The following is an 18,836-nucleotide window of genomic DNA, read 5'->3' as shown; positions in this document are numbered from 1 at the left end:
GAAAATATCTACCCCTCCTTCCCTTATTACTATGTGGAAAAATGAAGGCAGCATTTGTTTTGTTTGGCAGGTCATCTAAGCAGACTGCTGCAAAAGAAAAGGAATTGTTACCTTCACCTGCTGGGCCTGTACCTTCAAAAGATCCAAAAACAGAGCATGGCTCTCGAAAGAGGACTATCAGTCAGTCATCTTCCTTAAAGTCAAGCAATAACAACAACAAGGAGAATAGTGGCAGCAACAAAAACAGTTCCTCCACATCAAAGCAGAAAAAAACTGAAGGGAAAACTTCCAGTAGCTCCAAGGAGGTTAAGGTACCTACCATTATCAGGAACCTGAGCTTTTCAAAAGTCACTGTCATTGTTACGTGACTTTCTCGGGGTAACACTGTGTTTTGAAGTTTTCGTTAAAAATCTCACAGGCTTGTACATTTTACTCATATTGTGTCAGAATATTGAAGGTAAATTTATGTAGTGATCTAAGATCATAAAAGCAATAACTAAGCTGTCCCCATGCCTATTAATTCAGATAGAAACTTGGAAAAATTGGTTATGACATTTTAAAAACAATCACCAAATGATTCCGGTCCAATGCTTAGATTGAGCACTTGTGTATGGTTTGTAAGTGGGTTTTGAATTTCTTGGAATTAGATTTTCCAATCAAGTTACATTACATAAAGTAACAAAGCAGGCTGGGCCTGGTGGCGCATTCCTGTAATCCCAGCACTCGGGAGGCTGAGGCAGGAGGATCGTTGAGAGTTCTAGACCAGCCTGGCCTACAAAGTGAGTTCAAGGCCAGCCTGAACTGCAGAGCAAGACCCTGTCTCAAAAAGGAAAAAAAAAAAAAAATGACAAAGCAACCACTTGACTTTGATTTTTTTTTTTTTCTTTTTTTGGTTTTTCTCCGGTACCGGGAACCGAATTCACGACCTTGCGCTTGCCAGGCAGGCGCTTTTGCCGCTGAGCTAAATCCCCAGCCCCTAAACTTTGATTCTTAAAATAGGAAAAAAGGGTTAGCTGAGCTAACTCTTGAAATTATTCCTAATTATTGTTATTCCTAACGTACACATAACATAGAAGAATATTCTTTATGTTTGTAGATGAAGATTTGGATCAGTTTTTTTCAAGGCTATTCTTCAATAGACTGTCTCCCTCAGTTACTAGGTTCTTTGCATTGCTTTCTAAATTGGTCTCATTGGGTGTAAACATATCAGACGAAATTGAAATCTAAATTTTTAAGAGTATAATTCACGGGATTATTTGTGATTTAAGTAACTAAAGTTGGAGACTTGAAAAGTCAGACTGACACAGTTGTCGTCCTTCAACCAGGCATGGTGGCACACACTTGTAATCCCAGAACTAGGGAGGTGGAGGCAGGAGGATTGCTGCAAGTTTAAGGCCAGCCTGGGCTACAAAGTGAGTTCAAGGCCAGCCTGTACTGCATAGTGAAACCCTGTGTCCAAAAGACCAAAAAACCAAACCAAAACAAAAATAACTCATCCTTATTAAACATGGTAAATTTTTAAAATTGAGGTTGTCCACATTGAGAATAACTTATCAATCTGAGATGTACATAAGGTTTTCTCCTCAGCCAGATATCTTTCTATAATAGTTTGGAGAGTTGGCCTCATGTCCCAGGGACCTAGACTTATTTTTTTGAGACAGAGTCTCACTGTGTATAGTAATATGTATTATATATAATTTTTATAGAAGAAAAATATGTTGAAATATGTAGGAAATTTTTTAGTTTCAAAAAACTTGTTTTCCTTAGGTAAGTATAAATGTAGGCATTTGTAAGACTATGTAGATATTAGTCACTTTCTCATTGCTGGGACCAAATATTTGACATACACAGCTTAAAGGATGAGAGGTTTATTTGGATCCTAGTTTCAGAGAGTTCAGTCCAAAGTTGAGTGGTTCCAAGGCAGAATTGACACTATGGAAGGGCATGGCCAAGAAGAACTGCTTCACCCATGGTAGCCAGGAAGCAAAGGGTGAGAGAGAGACCCTGCCTCTTTCAACTGGGCTCCACCACCCAACAGCACATGGGACTCTGAGCTCAGCAGTGTAAAGCCCTATGCTCCCGTCGCCTGCCAAAAGCCCACCTCTGAAAATGAGACAGTGCTCGCTTTAGCAGCATAATGTAATAAAACTGGGATGAAAACATGAGACATTTGGGAGACTTTTTTTTTTTTTTTTTTGGTCTTTTTGAGACAGAGGCTCACTGTACGGTTCAGGCTGGCCTTGAACTCACTTTGTAGCCCATGCTGACCTCAGACTCAGCAATCCTCCTGCCTCCCAAGTGCTGGGATTACAGGCATGAGCCACCATGCCCGTTGTGGGAGACATTTTAGGTCTAAACCAAAACAGTACATAAAACATAGAAGAGATATGTTACACTGCAGCATAACATTCATGAAACCATTTCACAAACGTTACCATAAAGACTAGCATTTCTCAAATTCTAGGACTTTTATTTTAATCCCTTCAAGTAAGTTATAATACTATAGATAGAACGGAAAAACTCTTACAAGACAAAATAAAATTACAACATAGCTCCTTCGAAGTAGTTTTTAAGCACAAGCGTGAGTGACACATTATCAGGTTTTTCTACTATTGAAACATGTATAGGTTGATGGGATAAATTCTACTAGTTGGGGTGTTTTACTGTAGGAAAGACAGGGCTGTATAGAAGACATTTGCAGAGAGAAGAGTGTGGGCCCTGGGGGGCTTTTAGAATCAGACAGATGAGATCAGACATCAAAAGATGTATGAATTTAGGCAGTTTACTTAGCCTCTTTGAAACTGCTTTTTTTAAAGTATAATAACGTCTATTTCATAGAGTCACTGAAGGGTTAACAACCATGCTAAGTGCTTAGTTAACTTAGTGCCTGACAAGTAACAAGTACCTAATAAACATTATTGCTGTTTTCATTGACCAGTAAATTCTTGCCCTAAGTAGCACTTTGATACGAGGTTTCCCATTTTGATACAAGGTTTATATCTTCCTTATATTTCAACAACTGCCTAGCCCAGTGCCTACCACATAGTAGATATTTTTTTTTTAATAAATGTGAGAATGAATGTTTTGGTTACATAATAAAAGTTATAAAAGTTTTATAACAGATTAATACCAAAGACAGTGGAATTTTGTTTTCATTTTAGCGGCTGAGAAAGTACTGTTTAGTTTTTAATTTCACAGTTTGCAACATACTGTATATGTATTTTTTCCTGCTTAGGAAAAGGCTCCAAATAGCTCTTCTAATTGTCCTCCATCAACACCAATTCCTGATGCTTCTAAACCTCGGAGAACGAAGCTTGCCTTTGATGACAGGTGAGATAAATATGATTTTTAAAAATGTATTTAAGGGCCAGGGATATAGCTCAGTGACACAGCGCCTGCATGGCAAGTCCAGATTCTCAGTTCAATTCCTGGTATCAGAACAACAACAACAAAAAAATGCATTTAAGAAATGACTTCAGGCCAGGTGTGGTGACACACACCTGTAATCCCAGCACTTGAAAGCTGAGGCAGGAGGATTGTTTTGAGTCGGAGGCCTCCCTGGGCTACAAAGTGAGCTCAAGGCCAGCCTGAACTGCATAGTGACACCCTGTCACACAAAAAAGAAAGGACTCCAGTCACTGATAAAAGAAACTCATTTTAATTTCGGTCACTGACCAGAGGTTTAATACTTGTGTGTGGTCCTCACAATATTTTGAGTTTAACTTGAAAGCACTCTCTAATCCTAGACCACTGCTGCTCCTTTAACTGAATTCCATGATCCTTTTGGGGGTCAAGGATGATGTGCCTTCCAGTAGGTGGTCACTGTTGCTGGTACCACTCTATTACTGTTTAAAATAGGCGTTTTCTTGGCTAAGGAAGAGCAGTGTTGTTCCCAGAATTTTTGTCAGTAGGTTATTTCTCCTACCTATGTCTTATTTACTCTTTCCTTTTTTCTAGACAGGGTCTCATTGCAGTCCAGGCCAATTTTGAACCTGCTGTGTAGCCCAGATTGGCCTCAAATTCTTAATTGTTTCGCCTTAGCCTCCCAAGTGCTGGGACTACAGACATGTGCCACTATGCCTAGCTTTTATTTATTTTTAATCTTTAAAACAACTCAAGAAAGTTAATAGTTAATATTAGGGAGCTTGAACCAGATGTAGTGGTACATACCTGTAATCCCAACTACTCAGAAACCTGAGACAGGAGGATAATAAGTTCAAGTCCAGTCTGGCTTAGTGAAACTCTGTCTCAAAATATATCTATATATCTATATCTATATCTATATCTGTATCTTATCTATCTATCTATGTATCTGTATGTATATATGGCTCAGTACAAGGCCCTAGATTCAATTCCGAGGACTGCAAAAAATGTGTACATACATACATACATTCATACATACTAGGGAGCTTGATTTCTGTTTTCCCGAGTAAAACATTTGCCATGGGTATATGTTACTATCCTGATAAAAACATTTATTTAAAAAAAAAAAAAAAAAGAATGTTTAATGATAGTTTTCTTTTCTTGAGAATATGAAAAGTGTTATTGGAGACTGAAATGAATTACAGTTACCTTAGAAAAATATTTGCTATTTTATTTACAATGAAAATTTACATTGCAGAAATTACTCAGCAGACCATTATTTACAAGAAGCAAAAAAACTAAAGCACAATGCAGATGCATTGGTATGTAAATATTCTTATGTGTTTAATCGAATTAGCTTAAATCCTCATTTGTTTATACTTACAGTGGATCACTACTTATTACTTCTATTCTCCTTTCTTTAGTCTGATAGGTTTGAGAAAGCAGTATACTACCTTGATGCTGTGGTGTCCTTTATTGAATGTGGGAATGCATTAGAGAAGAATGCTCAGGAATCCAAATCCCCATTCCCGATGTATTCAGACACAGTGGAGCTCATCAAGTAAGTGGAAAAATTTGCCACATTATTGGCAATAACATTTCTCAGGTCCATCTTGAAAGGGGTTGATACACATAAACTGAAGTGGATGTTTAACCTTTTTTATTTTCCTTGGAGAAGGACTAGATGTCTTAGTAGGTGTTTTATTTAGGTTTGATTCTAATGTTTGAGGATAAGGAAAGTCTTAAGATCAAGGGAAGTTTTTTAATTTTAAAGAGAAAAAAATTTCAAAACAAGGTAATAGGAGGGTAACAATGGTTAATACATTGAGTATTGTTATCTTTAAATTAGTTACTCATAGGGGCTGGGGATTTAGCTCAGTGGCAAAGTGCCTGCCTGACAAGCGCAAGGTCGTGAGTTCGGTTCCCGGTACCAGAGAAAAACCAAAAAAAAAAATTTGTTACTCATAGTACAAGATACCAGCATTTAATTGTCCGGACAGTATTAACACCAAACTTTTTTTCAATGAACTAAGAGAAATTAGTGGTATAACTATCTTGGATAGATAGATATAAATATAGATAGATAGATAGATAGATTGGTTTTTGATTTTTTTTGTTTGTTTATTTTTTGTGTGTGTGTTTTGCTTTCAGGGAAGTTTCTTAAGATGAGCTTTGGCCCAGTGCTTTTAGATGTACTTAGTACTTTATATGTAGTGGTATTTTTGGTTCTTTGCTTATTAAGTACATTTTATTTTTTCTACAGAATTCTTAAAATAACTCTCAAGTATTCTACTTATCATTTGTTATCTTAACTCACAGATACACTATGAAGCTAAAGAATTACTTGGCACCAGATGCTACAGCAGCAGATAAAAGACTTACAGTGCTTTGGTGAGTATGTGTATTCTAGCCTCTGCTCAGTAACAGGCAGTTCCCTGATAAATTGTGCTGAGTGTAGCCCATGAATCAGCTTTCTATAACCCTGTCACAAACCTGTTTTTAAAGAGGCAAGCAGAAAATAACTTAAGATTCTTACTGAAAGATTATGGTTGTTGTCAGTTTGTCTCTTTGATCCATTGCTGTTTAATGAAAGCCTTGGTAGGGTGGGACTACTATTGGAACTCTTCATTGGCTTAAAGTGATCACTGTGTGAGCTCTTCTTTTGGAACCTTCCCTCCACTCACGTATATCTGTTTTTCTTAGGAGAAAAAGATTGTGATCTGTTTGCTTTGTCCGTAGCCAGGGCGGTATTATCGTTTTACTTATTTTAGTTTACCTGGCACTTTACCTGGGTATATATCTGTGAATTAATCCGACATGGTCCTGTTCATCATGGAGTTTATAGTCTAGTTTGAGGAGACAGAAATTAATCAAATAACTACACAAGTATATGAGATAAGTACTTTGAAAGAAAAGTCTATATTAGAAGAATAAAGATGAGACCTATCCCTAGGTAGAAAGAGCAGCGTATTAAAGGACTACAGGATGGGAAGGAATAGGAAACTAAAAAGAACTAGTAAGAAGTCAACATGACTGGGTAGGTAGGCAGGGGTGATCATGAGGGGCTTTGAATAAACTGTGTTCCGTCAGAGTTGTAATGTTCATAGTTTTGTTTCCTAATTTTTAGAGTATTTATAGTTTGCTCTAGAGACTATCCCTTAGCAATTTTTTAAATGCCTATGTTACTGTGGTGTATTGGTATCCTGTAGGTAAGGTTTTGATTTGTGAATGTCAACTAATGGGAGGTTAACCTTTGGTTTTTTCACCATGTCCCTTCCATGTGGTGGATACAATGAGAACACACCTTTTGGTTATGTCAAAGGCTTAGTGTTGGTGACACTGTGCTGAGGTGCTCTTACGTTCAGTCTTACACTCTGGCAAGAGCCAGTCCTCTACTCTTGCATGGTGCTAAGGTTGTCTGTGCAGTTGTGGCCAGAGTCTGCTGTCCCGGTAAATAAGCTGCGTTTTCCATTGGCTAGCCTGAGATGCCAGTCTTTGCTGTACCTGAGGCTATTCAAACTGAAGAAGGAAAATGCTCTGAAGTACTCAAAGACACTGACAGAGCACCTGAAAGTAAGTATGCAAAAAAGGAGGATCCAGTTCCCAAGAGATACTTTGTGAAGTCTCCCATTCCTACCCTAGAAGTGGTCTCACATAGAGGTAAGACACAGGAGGGAAGGAGCTGCTGTTTCAGAACTCGCAAATGTGTTTTGGATTTCTTGGGAAAGTTTTTAAATTTGTGTGCGTGTGTGTGTGTGTATGAATATGATTGTAGAACTTATGTAATGGTATACAGCAGCCATATTTATCTTTGAAACTGTCTTTTATTTTCAGTACCATGCTTCTTTAGACCATTACTTTAGTTTTCTAAAACATTTCCTCATGTTATTTTTTCAGGCCAGCACCACATAAATCCTCCTAAAAGTCTGCTCTGATCGTGACTTGGGAGGCCCTCAGTAGTTCACTGTTGTCCTTAGGATTAGTAGGTCTGTCCTGCTTACCCAAGCCTAGTAGGACTTTAAGGTTTTTCTCTCTCTTATTCCTTGTTTAAAAATCTTTAGGCAAACTGTGAGTCACATACATTCTCTTTCCTGCTGCCTCTTTGTACGTAGTGTGACTCACCTCTCTATGTCATTTCCCCCTTTGTCTGTGTTACTCATTCTTCCCTTGCTGCTTTGTGCAATCTTCTAGGACATGCCAGTTCTCACTGAATAACATCTTTCAGTTTTGCAGAGACACACACATACACACATTTTTTTTTTTTTCCCCCTCCGGTACCGGGAACCGAACTCACGACCTTGCACTTGCCAGGCAGGCGCTTTGCCGCTGAGCTAAATCCCCAGCCCCACATACACACATTTTAGTGTCTTCAATTGCTAGAGCTTCTTAAGATCAGCTCTGGCCCAGTACTTTTAGATAAATTTAGTATTTCATAAGTAGTGATTTTTTTGTTTTTTATTAAATATATATGTATTTTTTTTTCTACAGAATTCTTACAATAATTCTCAAGCACCATCCCCTGGCTTAGGAAGGTAGGTTAAATTTTATTCTGTAAAGTGTTATTTGCAGCAAGTGTGATGGCACATACCTGTATTCCCAGCACTTTTGAAAGCTGAGATAGGATTGCAAGTTCGAGCCCAGAGTGGGCAAGTTCGGTGAGACCCTTTGACTCAAAAACGAGTTGGAAATGTAGCTCAGTGGGAAGGCCCTGAGTTAAAACTCCAGTACTACATAGACAAAATAATCATTTGTAGCAGGCTTATTTACAATGGCTAGAGATCTACTCTCCAAAAACAGAAAAATGGAAGCTACTTTTTTTATAAATTAATGTTTAGTAAAGTACTGTATTCATTCATTCTTCATTTGTTGGTTCTGGTGATTAAACCCAGGCAAGACCTTGTATATACCAAGCATATTGTTCTACACTGAGGTACATCCTCCCTAAATATTTTTAAAAGTTTTTCTTCCTGATTTGTGAATGAAAAGTATAAATAAATATAGTCATAGAATGATTAGAGATGAGACATTTTACCTGCAGATACTTGAATTTTCTTTCTTTTTTTGGTTCCAGGAGTCAAACTCAGGACCTTGTGCTTGCAGGCAGGCACTGTGCCACTGAGCTATATCCCTGACCCCAGATACTTGAATTTCTAACACTTTAGCCCTTCTCAGTTTCATTTCTGTAGTTACTTGGGTTTATTACAGTGGAGTTTACTTAGGTTTGGTATTGCCAGAATTTAGTGCATGATTATTATGCCTTTCCTCTTTCTCACATATATCACTCATCCCAGCCACACTCAAAGGAGGCAAAAGACCATGAAACCTTTTTATTTTATAAGATTATCTGTTCGTTTATTTTGTTTATATGAATTGACATTCAGTCTTTGCCTTATTTATATTTTTCTAACCAAATTTATAATTCTAAAAGTACAGTTAAAAATATAAACAAGTAAGTGGTATAGTGATGCATGCCTGTAATCCCAGCACTTGGGAGACTGAGGCAGGAGGATCACTGCAAGTTCTAGGCCAGCCTAGGGTACATAGTGAGTTCAAGGCCAGTATGAGGTACATAGCAAGACCCTATCTCAAAAACATACAAAAAACCCAAAATCATAGTGAGTTTCACAGCCAGCCTGAACTGCATACTGAAACCCTGTCTCAAAAAGACAAAAGCCAAAAAAAAAAAAAAAAAAAGACAAAAGCCCCCCCAATACGCACATGCACATGCACACACACACACTGTCTCTCTCACAAGTAGATTTCTCTCCCCAACTTTTGTTTGGTTTTCCTTTTTTTAGTGTTGCAGTCATAATTTTGGGCAGTTTCACAAATTTTAGTACAACTGAAATGAACTGAAAGATTTTAATGTATTGAGAAATATTTAGTTGGCAAGAAGCTTGAGGTGATTGCAGTTGATTGAGGGAGCTGTACATTTTTGTTCATTTTCAGTAACTTGGTTAAATTAGGAATTTGCTGGAAATGATGGAACTCAAAAAATGTTCTCACGTACTACCAGAGTTTGGAGGGTTGTGAATTCCATCCACCCTTCTACAGAATGATCTGGAAAATATGTAATTACGTGCCTAAATAGGTGGAAAGTTTGTTGAACTAAAGAGATCAAGCCTTGAAGATTTGAACTGCTGCTAATACAGCTTTGGGACTTCCTCAGTTATCTCCCATATCTTTTTCTGTTGCCATTAATTAAGACAGAAGAACTAAATAACATAATTCACAATGACCTTTGGTACACTGATACCTCAGTTTATGAACTTAATTCTTTCCATAACTCTGGTTTCAAACTGAACTGGACAAGAACCAATCAAATTCAGTGATTAGGTTCAATGTTGGCCTTATGAGGAAATTTGATTTGGTTCTCATCCAGTTCAGTTTGTGCCCAGAATTGTGGAACGAATTGGGTTCGTGAGCCGAGGCACCATTGTACTTAATTAGAAGAAATTGTACTTTTCTGGGAACCCGTCTAATCTAAAAAAATCTTTAAATTTTAAAAGCTTTCATCTTAAAAAAAAAAGAAAAAGCTTTCATCTAGGAAGAGCCAGTGGTATGTCAACTTCATAGTATTATGTTTATGTGAACTAGCTTCCTGTTTTCTCTTATTTGTAGCAAAGCTGTTGGGATGCCTTCCCCTGTGTCTCCAAAGCTGTCACCAGGCAATTCAGGAAATTATTCTTCTGGGGGCAGTAGTTCAGCAAGTGGTTCTTCAGTGACCATTCCACAGAAGATCCACCAGATGGCAGCCAGCTATGTTCAGGTTACATCCAACTTTCTCTATGCCACCGAAATTTGGGACCAAGCTGAGCAGCTTTCCAAAGAGCAAAAAGGTATGTAGCATTGTTGATAAACTTTGAAGCATGGAACTGTTAAAAGGAACTTTCAGGATTTAGTTAACTGGTGTATATCTAGTGATATCTCCCATGATCCTGGTGACACAAACTAAACAGTCTTAGTCTAAGAGAAGTATGTGTCATTTTTGATATACTAAATGCATTTCACACTTTAAAAGTAATATTGTAGCTGAGCCTAGTGGTGCATACCTGTAGTCTCAGCACTCAGGAGCCGAGGCAGGGGGATTGTTGCAAGTTGAGGCCAGCCTGGACTATGTAGCGAGATCCTGTCTCCAAAAAAAAAAAAAGTCAGTATGTTATACTGTGGGATGGTTCATATTTTTTTTTTTTTTTCTTCCAGTACCGGGAATTGAACTCACGACCTTGCGCTTGTCGGGCAGGCGCTGTGCTGCTGAGCTAAATCCCTAGCCCTGGGATGGTTAATATTTAACTATAAAAATAAGATTACATTTAGATGTCTTATTCATTTGAGATGATTAACTGGATTTTTAGATTTCTTAGCTTTCCTTAAAATTAGGTTGAGACATTTCATCTTAAAAATTTATTATTGCCTAAACTCAGAACATTGAAAATTATAAAAATATTTAAAGCTCTTAGGGGAAAGTACTAAATGAACACTAGTTTATTATATTAGCTTTTATTTGCAAATATAAGTGCATAGCATTTATTCAGTTTGCAAAGAAATACTAGAATAACCAGTCAGTGTCATTTTATCACGTAGTACTTAAATACAGTATGATCAGGCAGTCAGATGTAAATGAAAGATTCCTTTCCTATTCGGAAAGAAGAGTAATGGTGAGAAACAGGTAGAAGAGAATCCTAACATTTAGCTTTTATGTTCTCTCATACCTAGTCTATCATCCAGTTTCCCTTATCATCTCAAACATCCATTTTTATTTTTTTAAAACCGTCATATTTATTTCAAACGATCTAAGCAAGCTTTATACATACATTTCATTGCTAAGGCTCTTTAAGTATCTCCCCTCCACTTTTCTTCTTTTCTTTTTGGAGACATGCTGTTGATGATGAGGAGAAACTGGGTCATAGAATGTTTTATTTTGGATTGGACTGATTACTTAAGATATCATTTAATTTGTTCTGTCTCTTATTTTCTCTATACTGATAGTTACATATTGGGGATTAATTAGATTCAAGCACAGTTGGTTTGTCTGTGTGTGTTTCCTCTTTTTTTATGGATTGAACCCAGGGCATCGAACTTTATGGGCAAACGCCCTTCCCCTGACCTATACCCCCAGCCCTCAAGTGTTTTAAATAAGAATACTCTGTAGGGGGGCTCGGGATTTAGCTCAGCGGCAAAAGCGCCTGCCTGACAAGCTCAAGGTTGTGAGTTAGGTTGCCGGTACCGGAGAAAAACCAAAACCAAAAAAAATAAAAATAAAAATAAAAAGAATACTCTGTAGGCCAGTGATAGTGAACCTTTTAGAGACCAAGTGCCCAGACTGTAACCCAAAACCCACTTATTTATTGCAAAGTGCCAAATTAAACCTAAATACTGAGTTTAGAAAAACAAGTTATCTAGGCTGCTGGAGTGACGTGGTTCGTGTACCTACAGAAGGGCTCTGTGTGCCTGCAGTGGCACACATCCCGCAGGTTCACCACCACTGACACAGGCAGTGTGCTAGATTTACTAATGCTCCATATTAGGATGCATGTAATAATTACCCTTTCTGTAATCAGTCTGGTTAGTAGTTATTCAGGTGATGTCAGTCTGATCACTCTGATGTAGAATTCTCTATTTAACTTACGCTTGTGACATTTGTTGATGATCATTGCCTAGGTCCATGATTGTACTAGCTCCACTTCACCCTCCCGCTCTTCTTAGTGGTACCAGGCATTGAAACCCTAGGGCCTTGTGTGTATTAGGCAAGTATTCTGTTACTGAGCTACATCCCCAGCTCTCATTAGTAATTTTGTATTCTCACATTCCTTTTGCATTTATTAGCTAGAATTCTGTAAAGATGAGCCTTCCCTTAAGTGTTTGGTTACTCTCTGCCCTGTTTAAATAGCATGGTATCTTAAAAACTCTTTTTTCTCTGCATGTCTAAAAACACTCAATGTCTAGTCTTACACCCTTTTTTCTGCTCCCATAATTACATTGGACTCAAAGCCTAGGACATTGTTCTCCCTCCCAATTTCCCTCACATGCAGCCTTTATTTGTTCACATAGGAAGCATCCTTTCATTTATATCCCTTGAATTTTTAAACTACTGTGTGAAAATAAGGGTTTTATCACTGATACACGACATACAATTACAGCAGAAAGGTTGAGTGCAGACTGTCATAATCATCTAACCTCACAAGGGCTATTATGGGAAACATGCAAGGAATATCTTCCTTGGGGCTAGGGATTTAGCTCAGCGGCACAGCGCCTGCCTGGCAAGGGCGTCATGAGTTTGATTCCCGGTACCAGAAAAAGAAAAAGAAAAAAAAAAACAAAGAATATCTTCCTCAATACTCGGTTAGTGTGTGCTTTTATGGTAATAAAAATGAGCAAAATTTTTAAAAGGAGTGTCTTCTGTTTTGTGCCATTTACTTCTTACACAGAAACTGTATAAAGAGAATGTTTTGAGTAATCAAATAGGCACTGTGTATGTGTGTGGCACTATTTATCCATTCTGATACATAATAACAGTTTATGAATATCATCAGTGGTATTCTGCATGTACATATAACACTTAATTTCAGACTGCATTTTCTAAAATGTGGCATGATTTCAGGAACAACATAACTTGAGAGACAATGGGGATGCGTTTTCTGAGATTTACCATTTTAGTGTGGGAGGTTTTTTACTTCATACGAATGCTGTTTTGTAGTCTAGACTCAATTTTAAACAGAAGTTCGAAAGAGTGTGCATTATTTAATGAATGTTTTTGGTTTTCTAGAATTCTTTGCTGAACTGGATAAAGTAATGGGCCCTCTCATCTTTAATGCAAGCATCATGACAGATCTAGCTCGTTACACCCGGCAGGGACTGCACTGGCTTCGCCAGGATGCCAAGTTGGTATCTTGAACTGAACACATTCTCGTTGCCTCTGATTTTCTCCACAACACTGTGTCACATCACAAAGGAAAACTGCCATAACATGTCACCCAGTCAACACTAAGAGTGAGGAATGAGTTTCTCCTCCTTGGTTCATGTGTTGTTTATAACCCAAAGCTATTGTATCAGTTGACCCCTTCAATATTCCCAATGTGAAAAATTATTTAAACGCTAAATGTTAAATGTTATTTAAATGTTAAATCTGCAGCACATTGATAAAATGATGTTGTAATCTATAATATGATTGAATTCCAGTTGCAGTTTGTAACTAACCAAGTAAAATTCTATTTATTTTAATTTTTTTAGGTTCCCAGATTGGGGCTTGTTTAAAACTTAGTTATTTCTGCTTATAAATTTACTCTGTTGAATATTTAGCATAAACATAATGTAGGCATTTTTATTTATATATTTTGGGAGCTTCATTACCTAATTTTTTTTGTGGTAGCTCTTCTGTGAGTAAATAGGGATATGTTCTTTCTATCTCTACTACCTGATATTATTTCAAATCTTAGCGACAGTTTTATTATTGTAATATTTATACTTAGTACTAAGCATTCTTCTACACATAAGAAATCATTTAAATAGGAGAAGATGACATTCGACATGGATGTAAAAAAAATGAAATGTGTCTGATTCGGTATGCATTATTTCAAAACTGTGAATGTGTGTTAACACTATAACAATCACAAGGTGACTATAACTTGCATTTAATGCATTACAAAAGAGACCAGGCAGACATTCTAGGAGAAGCATATCATTTTGAAGGGTTTCATAAAAAGGACAATCTTAATATTTCATGGAATTTATTAAAACTGGTCTTCTTGATGCTAATCATTTGACACTTAATTGAAGTGCAGAGTAAGTTACTCTTGAAAAAGGATGATTTATCTCCTAAGGGTTCCTGCCTACATCTCTTCAGTTAATAATGTTCAAATGTTAAAATCTCTTTGGAGAATTTTCCCCCCATACTTGCTTGTGATGCTCTGATATGAGCATGCAGTGGCTGATATTGTTGGTGTGTGTGGTTTTGCTATACAACTTACAGTGCTAATGCCTGATGTAGAGATGATGAATTTCTCCATTTTAAAGACCCCCATTAATGGTGTATGTTTCTATAGGATTGGAATATTCACACAGAAAAGTACTAACTTGGTTCAGTGTGAGCTCCTGGAAAGGGGAGGAGAGCAGTGATAGAGCTTAAGAAGCCAGCTCCATAAGAATTGTATATCAGAGCACCCTTCCCTACAAGATGCATAAAGGAGTCAAGGGGGAGAAATGCACCCTCAGTACTTTGTTTTGAGTGCCCCTATCATGTCTGGTGTGCCTTAAATCTTACCTTTAAATGAAGACTCTGTGGATTGTTTACAGATAAAATTTAACACTAGGACCAGATTGTCCTTTACATTAATAATAAATTTTCTTTCATTTTAAATCTCCCTTTAGGGTCACATAAGGATTAATCATTTTTTAAAAGTTAATGCTTTTAAAAAGTTAGACATGACTTAGTCTAATTGGGTAATGCTGCTTCAAAAGAAATAGCTTGTCTTCTTATTCCAAAACTGAATCTATCCAGTTAGGAAAAACGATTGCCCTACTCTATTTGTAGATGATTGCTGAGGCTTAAAACCAGAAAGGGGAAAGAAGGAACAGATCTCCAGGTCCAGTGGTGCAGTGAATCCTCTGCTTGAGTCTGTTACACTTAACTTGTGAAGCCGGTGAACTCTCACTGTCCTGCGGCTTCATGTCTGTAGAGTTCTAATGGTTTTGTGCCTCAAGTTTTTGTTACATACCATTGAAGACTGAGGTCTTCAAATTATGTAGAATTTAACCTTTTTCTCTTGGAGAAATTGACTCTGATAGCTTTTAATTTAATCTTAGTGTGTTCTAGGAACAGTTTTCTTTAAGAGGACAATTCCTCAGCAGTTATGATAGTTCTTTAGTAGAAATAATGGTTAATCAAGTATATATATGTCCTGTCCTTCTCTGACTTCTGTGACTCTGATTCCTTAATTTGCAGCTAACAGCAGCCATCAGGGTACCTCTGAGTTCCAGTGCATTTTGTCTCTGTGTCTTGAAAGGGAGCAGGAACATTTCTGGGGTTACACTGATGTTTTCTTAAAGCAGAGTTTCCTATGTGTTTATGGTGCTGCTGTAAGATATTGCCTCTTAAAAACCGTGTTAATTTTTGTAGAATGAATTTTTGAAGCTTTTCTTTGTGGAGAGTTTTTCCTACAAGGTAGTAATGGGGAATGGATCAAAATCCAGTCCTGAATAATTGAATTTTCAGATATACCATGGTCTGTAGAACTACCACTCCCCTCTCTGTCTTATCAGATGCTCTCTGTGTCATCTTGTCCGCACACACTTTGAACTCCTGTACAGGTGACCATCCCTCCCTCAGTCGGTGTCTTCAGTGTTTTGTAACATTGCAAACTGAATTTGACAGGTGGCTAAAACTTAGTCTGAAACTTGTACTTAATGTACAGTTTATGGAAATAGCAACTGTTGAAAAAAATTACTCAATTGACTGCTCTTTAAGACCATCCTTGTATTCCAGGAGGCAGCAGGCTTCCCCACTGGACTCTTTCCAGGCAACCAGCATACCAGTTGCGTCAGATGAAGCTGTCAGAGTAGTCTTGCCCAGGCTTGGCTGGGCCACGGTGAGCACTGCCTGCCAGTGATTCAGGTTTCTATGGCCTGACCCAGGCTCCCGTCTGGCTGGAGAGCATCCAGCCCTTTCCCTGCCTCAGTGCCACCTTTTTCTGGGCAAGGAACCAAGAAGTAAACTTTATAAGCAGTGAACACTTAAGATAAATTTACAGCTATAGCTGCTGAAGAATGGAGAAAACTGAGCACCACTTCTTAATTAAGAATTGGAGAATTCTTAATTGTCCAGTATAAAAGCAGTTTAGATTAAGGTGTGCACGTGCCTACACATGCCTGTGTTTCTAGGGAGCTCTTGCACTGGGTTTACATAGGCATCTGGGCTGCACTTTGAATGATACACTTGTGCTTTAGTAGGTTCACTGTTTTTAACTTGTTTGTTTCTTTTCACGAAAGGTTTTAATCAACTAGGACAGGAAGCATCATTTCGTATTTAACAGCAGAACCTTTGGAACATTAACTTTTAATGAATGCGCTTGCATTGTGAAGCAGGAGCCTACAAAGGCACCTATTTTAAATGAAAGTTCTGGCTTTGGAAGCCAGTACTTGGTGGAGTTTCAGAGCAGTCAGTGATGGTTTCAGTCAGTGATGCATAGCTGTGTAGAGGAAGGGTACTCTGTGCACTCTTCCAGGTATGAGAGTATGCAACTTTGGATCTTAAAATTCTGTACACATACACACTTTATATATATGTATGTATGTATGAAAACATGAAATTAGTTTGTCAAAAATGTGTGTTTAGTATTTTAGCTTAGTGCAACTATTTCCACATTATTTATTAAATTGATCTAAGACACTTTCTTGTTGATACCTTGAATAATAATGTTCAAGGGTGCAATGTGTATTCCTTTAGATTGTTAAAGCTTAATTACTATGATTTGTAGTAAATTAACTTTTAAAATATATTTGAGCCCTTCTGTAGTGTAATAGGGCTCTTACAGGGTGGGAAAGATTTTAATTTTGTGGTAGCTAATTGAACAAAATGACTTCATTTTGCATTTTGATTTATAGGAGTTTGCATCTGGGTCCCAGGAACATCTACTGGGGATGACTGCTTCAGGCAGATTGTGTTGATGCTTTAAAAAAGAAAACAACAATAAAACCTAAGTAACTTAGGGAGCCAGAACATTTCAAATCCACATAGGCTCCTGTGACTCATTCCCTAGATTAATATGGAACACAGATTTCATTTAACTTCATGTATCAGTGTGTTGGAGAGGCAGGCTTTTTTCCGGTAACAATATTGCACACCAAAGGTTGCTATTCAGTAAAATCAGTAGAAGAAATAATCATTGAGTGGCTTGGAATATGCAGGGACAAGAGACTAAATGAGTCATGTTTGTGAACGTACATACCACCTTTCACCCACTCGCTAGTGGAGAAATGCAATTCAGATTTCTGGACTCCAGAACCAAGCGAGCAAATGACAGGAAATAAATTGTAAAATTTGGTAAAGGGATGTTGGACCCTGTGGTTAATTAAAAAGAACTTAATTACCTTCAGAAAAGGGAATGGAAAGAATACCTAAATCCCTGTTTAAATGGAATTTAGTTATAGACTATGGGGTTCAAGTTAACTTTTCACCACGTCATAGATATTTAAAGTATCCTAAAATAGCCTAAGCAGTCATCACAGCAAGAAGTTGATTTTCGGAAATGTTAGCATGGACCTCTCCTTGCCACCATTGTTCAGCCAAGCATAAATTATCATTATTAAAGACAAAAACAAGTTCTTTAAATGAGTGTGGGAAAGCTCCCACCAAGAAATTCTGATAATACTTGGTTTTGACCTCCTGTGACTTCTGTGTGGGGTTCCTTTGCAGCTTTTAACCATTGGAATTTTCTACCTGTTAGGTTCCTCTCTCAAAAGCACCTATTTGGAAGCATTGCCTTTCAAATTGAGGCCATGATTATCCCTGTTGTGGAGTCAGTTGTTGCTGTTCAAGGAGTGTTGCCATTTCACAGCTGTACAAACCCCCTGGCGTGTCATTAATGTGAGTCAGCACTCGGCAGCACTGGGGTGGGAGTGGGGCTCACCAACAGAGCTGGCCCAGCCTCCGAGCCGGAAAATGCAGGCGCCACCGTGGGGGCCAGGTGTGGAGTTGGTAAGCACAGTTAGGAAAGTACTGTATCTAGCCTCCGTTCTGGATGATTTTAAGAAATTTTGTATATGGAGGATGGAAATGCTTATATATTTATTGAAAATCCTTTTATGTTATTTGAAAATTATTTGGTAAATAATTGCTATTTGGGGAGGGTTTTGGAGGGGAGGTAACGCTGTTGATAAATTATAAGCCTGTCAATTGTGCAGAAAGGTACTGTTAGTGACTAATAGGATGCCTTTGTTTTGTACATGACCCTAATCTTTGTTTGATATTTCTTTTATCCAAAATATTTAGGCATCTGACATTTTCAACCAAAATTGCAATTATATACTGTGATTTTTATTTGTTGCAATACATTAAAATTTCAGAGGTACTTTGGGGTTCAAAAGCTAGGATTTCTAAGTCAGTACAGTATGTGCATTTCACAAAATAAAGCTGTTAATGGTGAGCAAAGTATTATATACTAACTAGATTTTTCCACATCTGTATAGTATATTATATGTATTTTGTGGTATTGAGATTATAGAAAGTTTAGAGTGTCAAACGTGTTTAATGTGTATTTTTAAACAAATTTATGGCAATTAAAATATTTGGAGACAAGGGTATCACATTTCAATTTGTAAAAATCTTTTTAACTCTACTGTGTCATTAAGATGCTTTGTATAATGCCAAACCATAGCTGGAAAAACTAAGTTTAATAAATATCAAATAGATTTTCTGTATTAAAGTTTATGAACACTGTGCTCTTTACACTTCTTCAACTCTCACTTTGCCCTTTTCA

The 18,836-nt window shown here is 37.5% G+C and overlaps 1 protein-coding gene across 1 annotated transcript in view; it reads left to right on the top strand.

Annotated features, from left to right (window-relative positions):
- Aff4 (AF4/FMR2 family, member 4) overlaps nucleotides 1-18,777 on the top strand; it is a 57,465-nt gene extending 38,688 nt beyond the window's left edge. The window contains exons 12-20 of the mRNA XM_013508370.1: nucleotides 71-311; nucleotides 3,236-3,330; nucleotides 4,622-4,685; nucleotides 4,788-4,924; nucleotides 5,683-5,754; nucleotides 6,843-6,936; nucleotides 7,852-7,895; nucleotides 9,985-10,202; nucleotides 13,130-18,777. Coding sequence (XP_013363824.1) covers nucleotides 71-311; nucleotides 3,236-3,330; nucleotides 4,622-4,685; nucleotides 4,788-4,924; nucleotides 5,683-5,754; nucleotides 6,843-6,936; nucleotides 7,852-7,895; nucleotides 9,985-10,202; nucleotides 13,130-13,257 — 1,093 coding nt within the window. The 3' untranslated portion in view covers nucleotides 13,258-18,777. The remainder of the gene's footprint in view (nucleotides 1-70; nucleotides 312-3,235; nucleotides 3,331-4,621; nucleotides 4,686-4,787; nucleotides 4,925-5,682; nucleotides 5,755-6,842; nucleotides 6,937-7,851; nucleotides 7,896-9,984; nucleotides 10,203-13,129) is intronic.
- The last annotated feature ends 59 nt before the right edge of the window (nucleotides 18,778-18,836 follow it).

Source organism: Chinchilla lanigera, unplaced genomic scaffold, assembly GCF_000276665.1.
Source record: "Chinchilla lanigera isolate Chin_1 unplaced genomic scaffold, ChiLan1.0 scaffold00007, whole genome shotgun sequence".
NCBI classification, from domain to species: Eukaryota; Metazoa; Chordata; class Mammalia; order Rodentia; family Chinchillidae; genus Chinchilla; species Chinchilla lanigera.
Note: the sequence above shows the minus strand (reverse complement) of the source record. Positions and strands in the feature narration are given on the sequence as shown.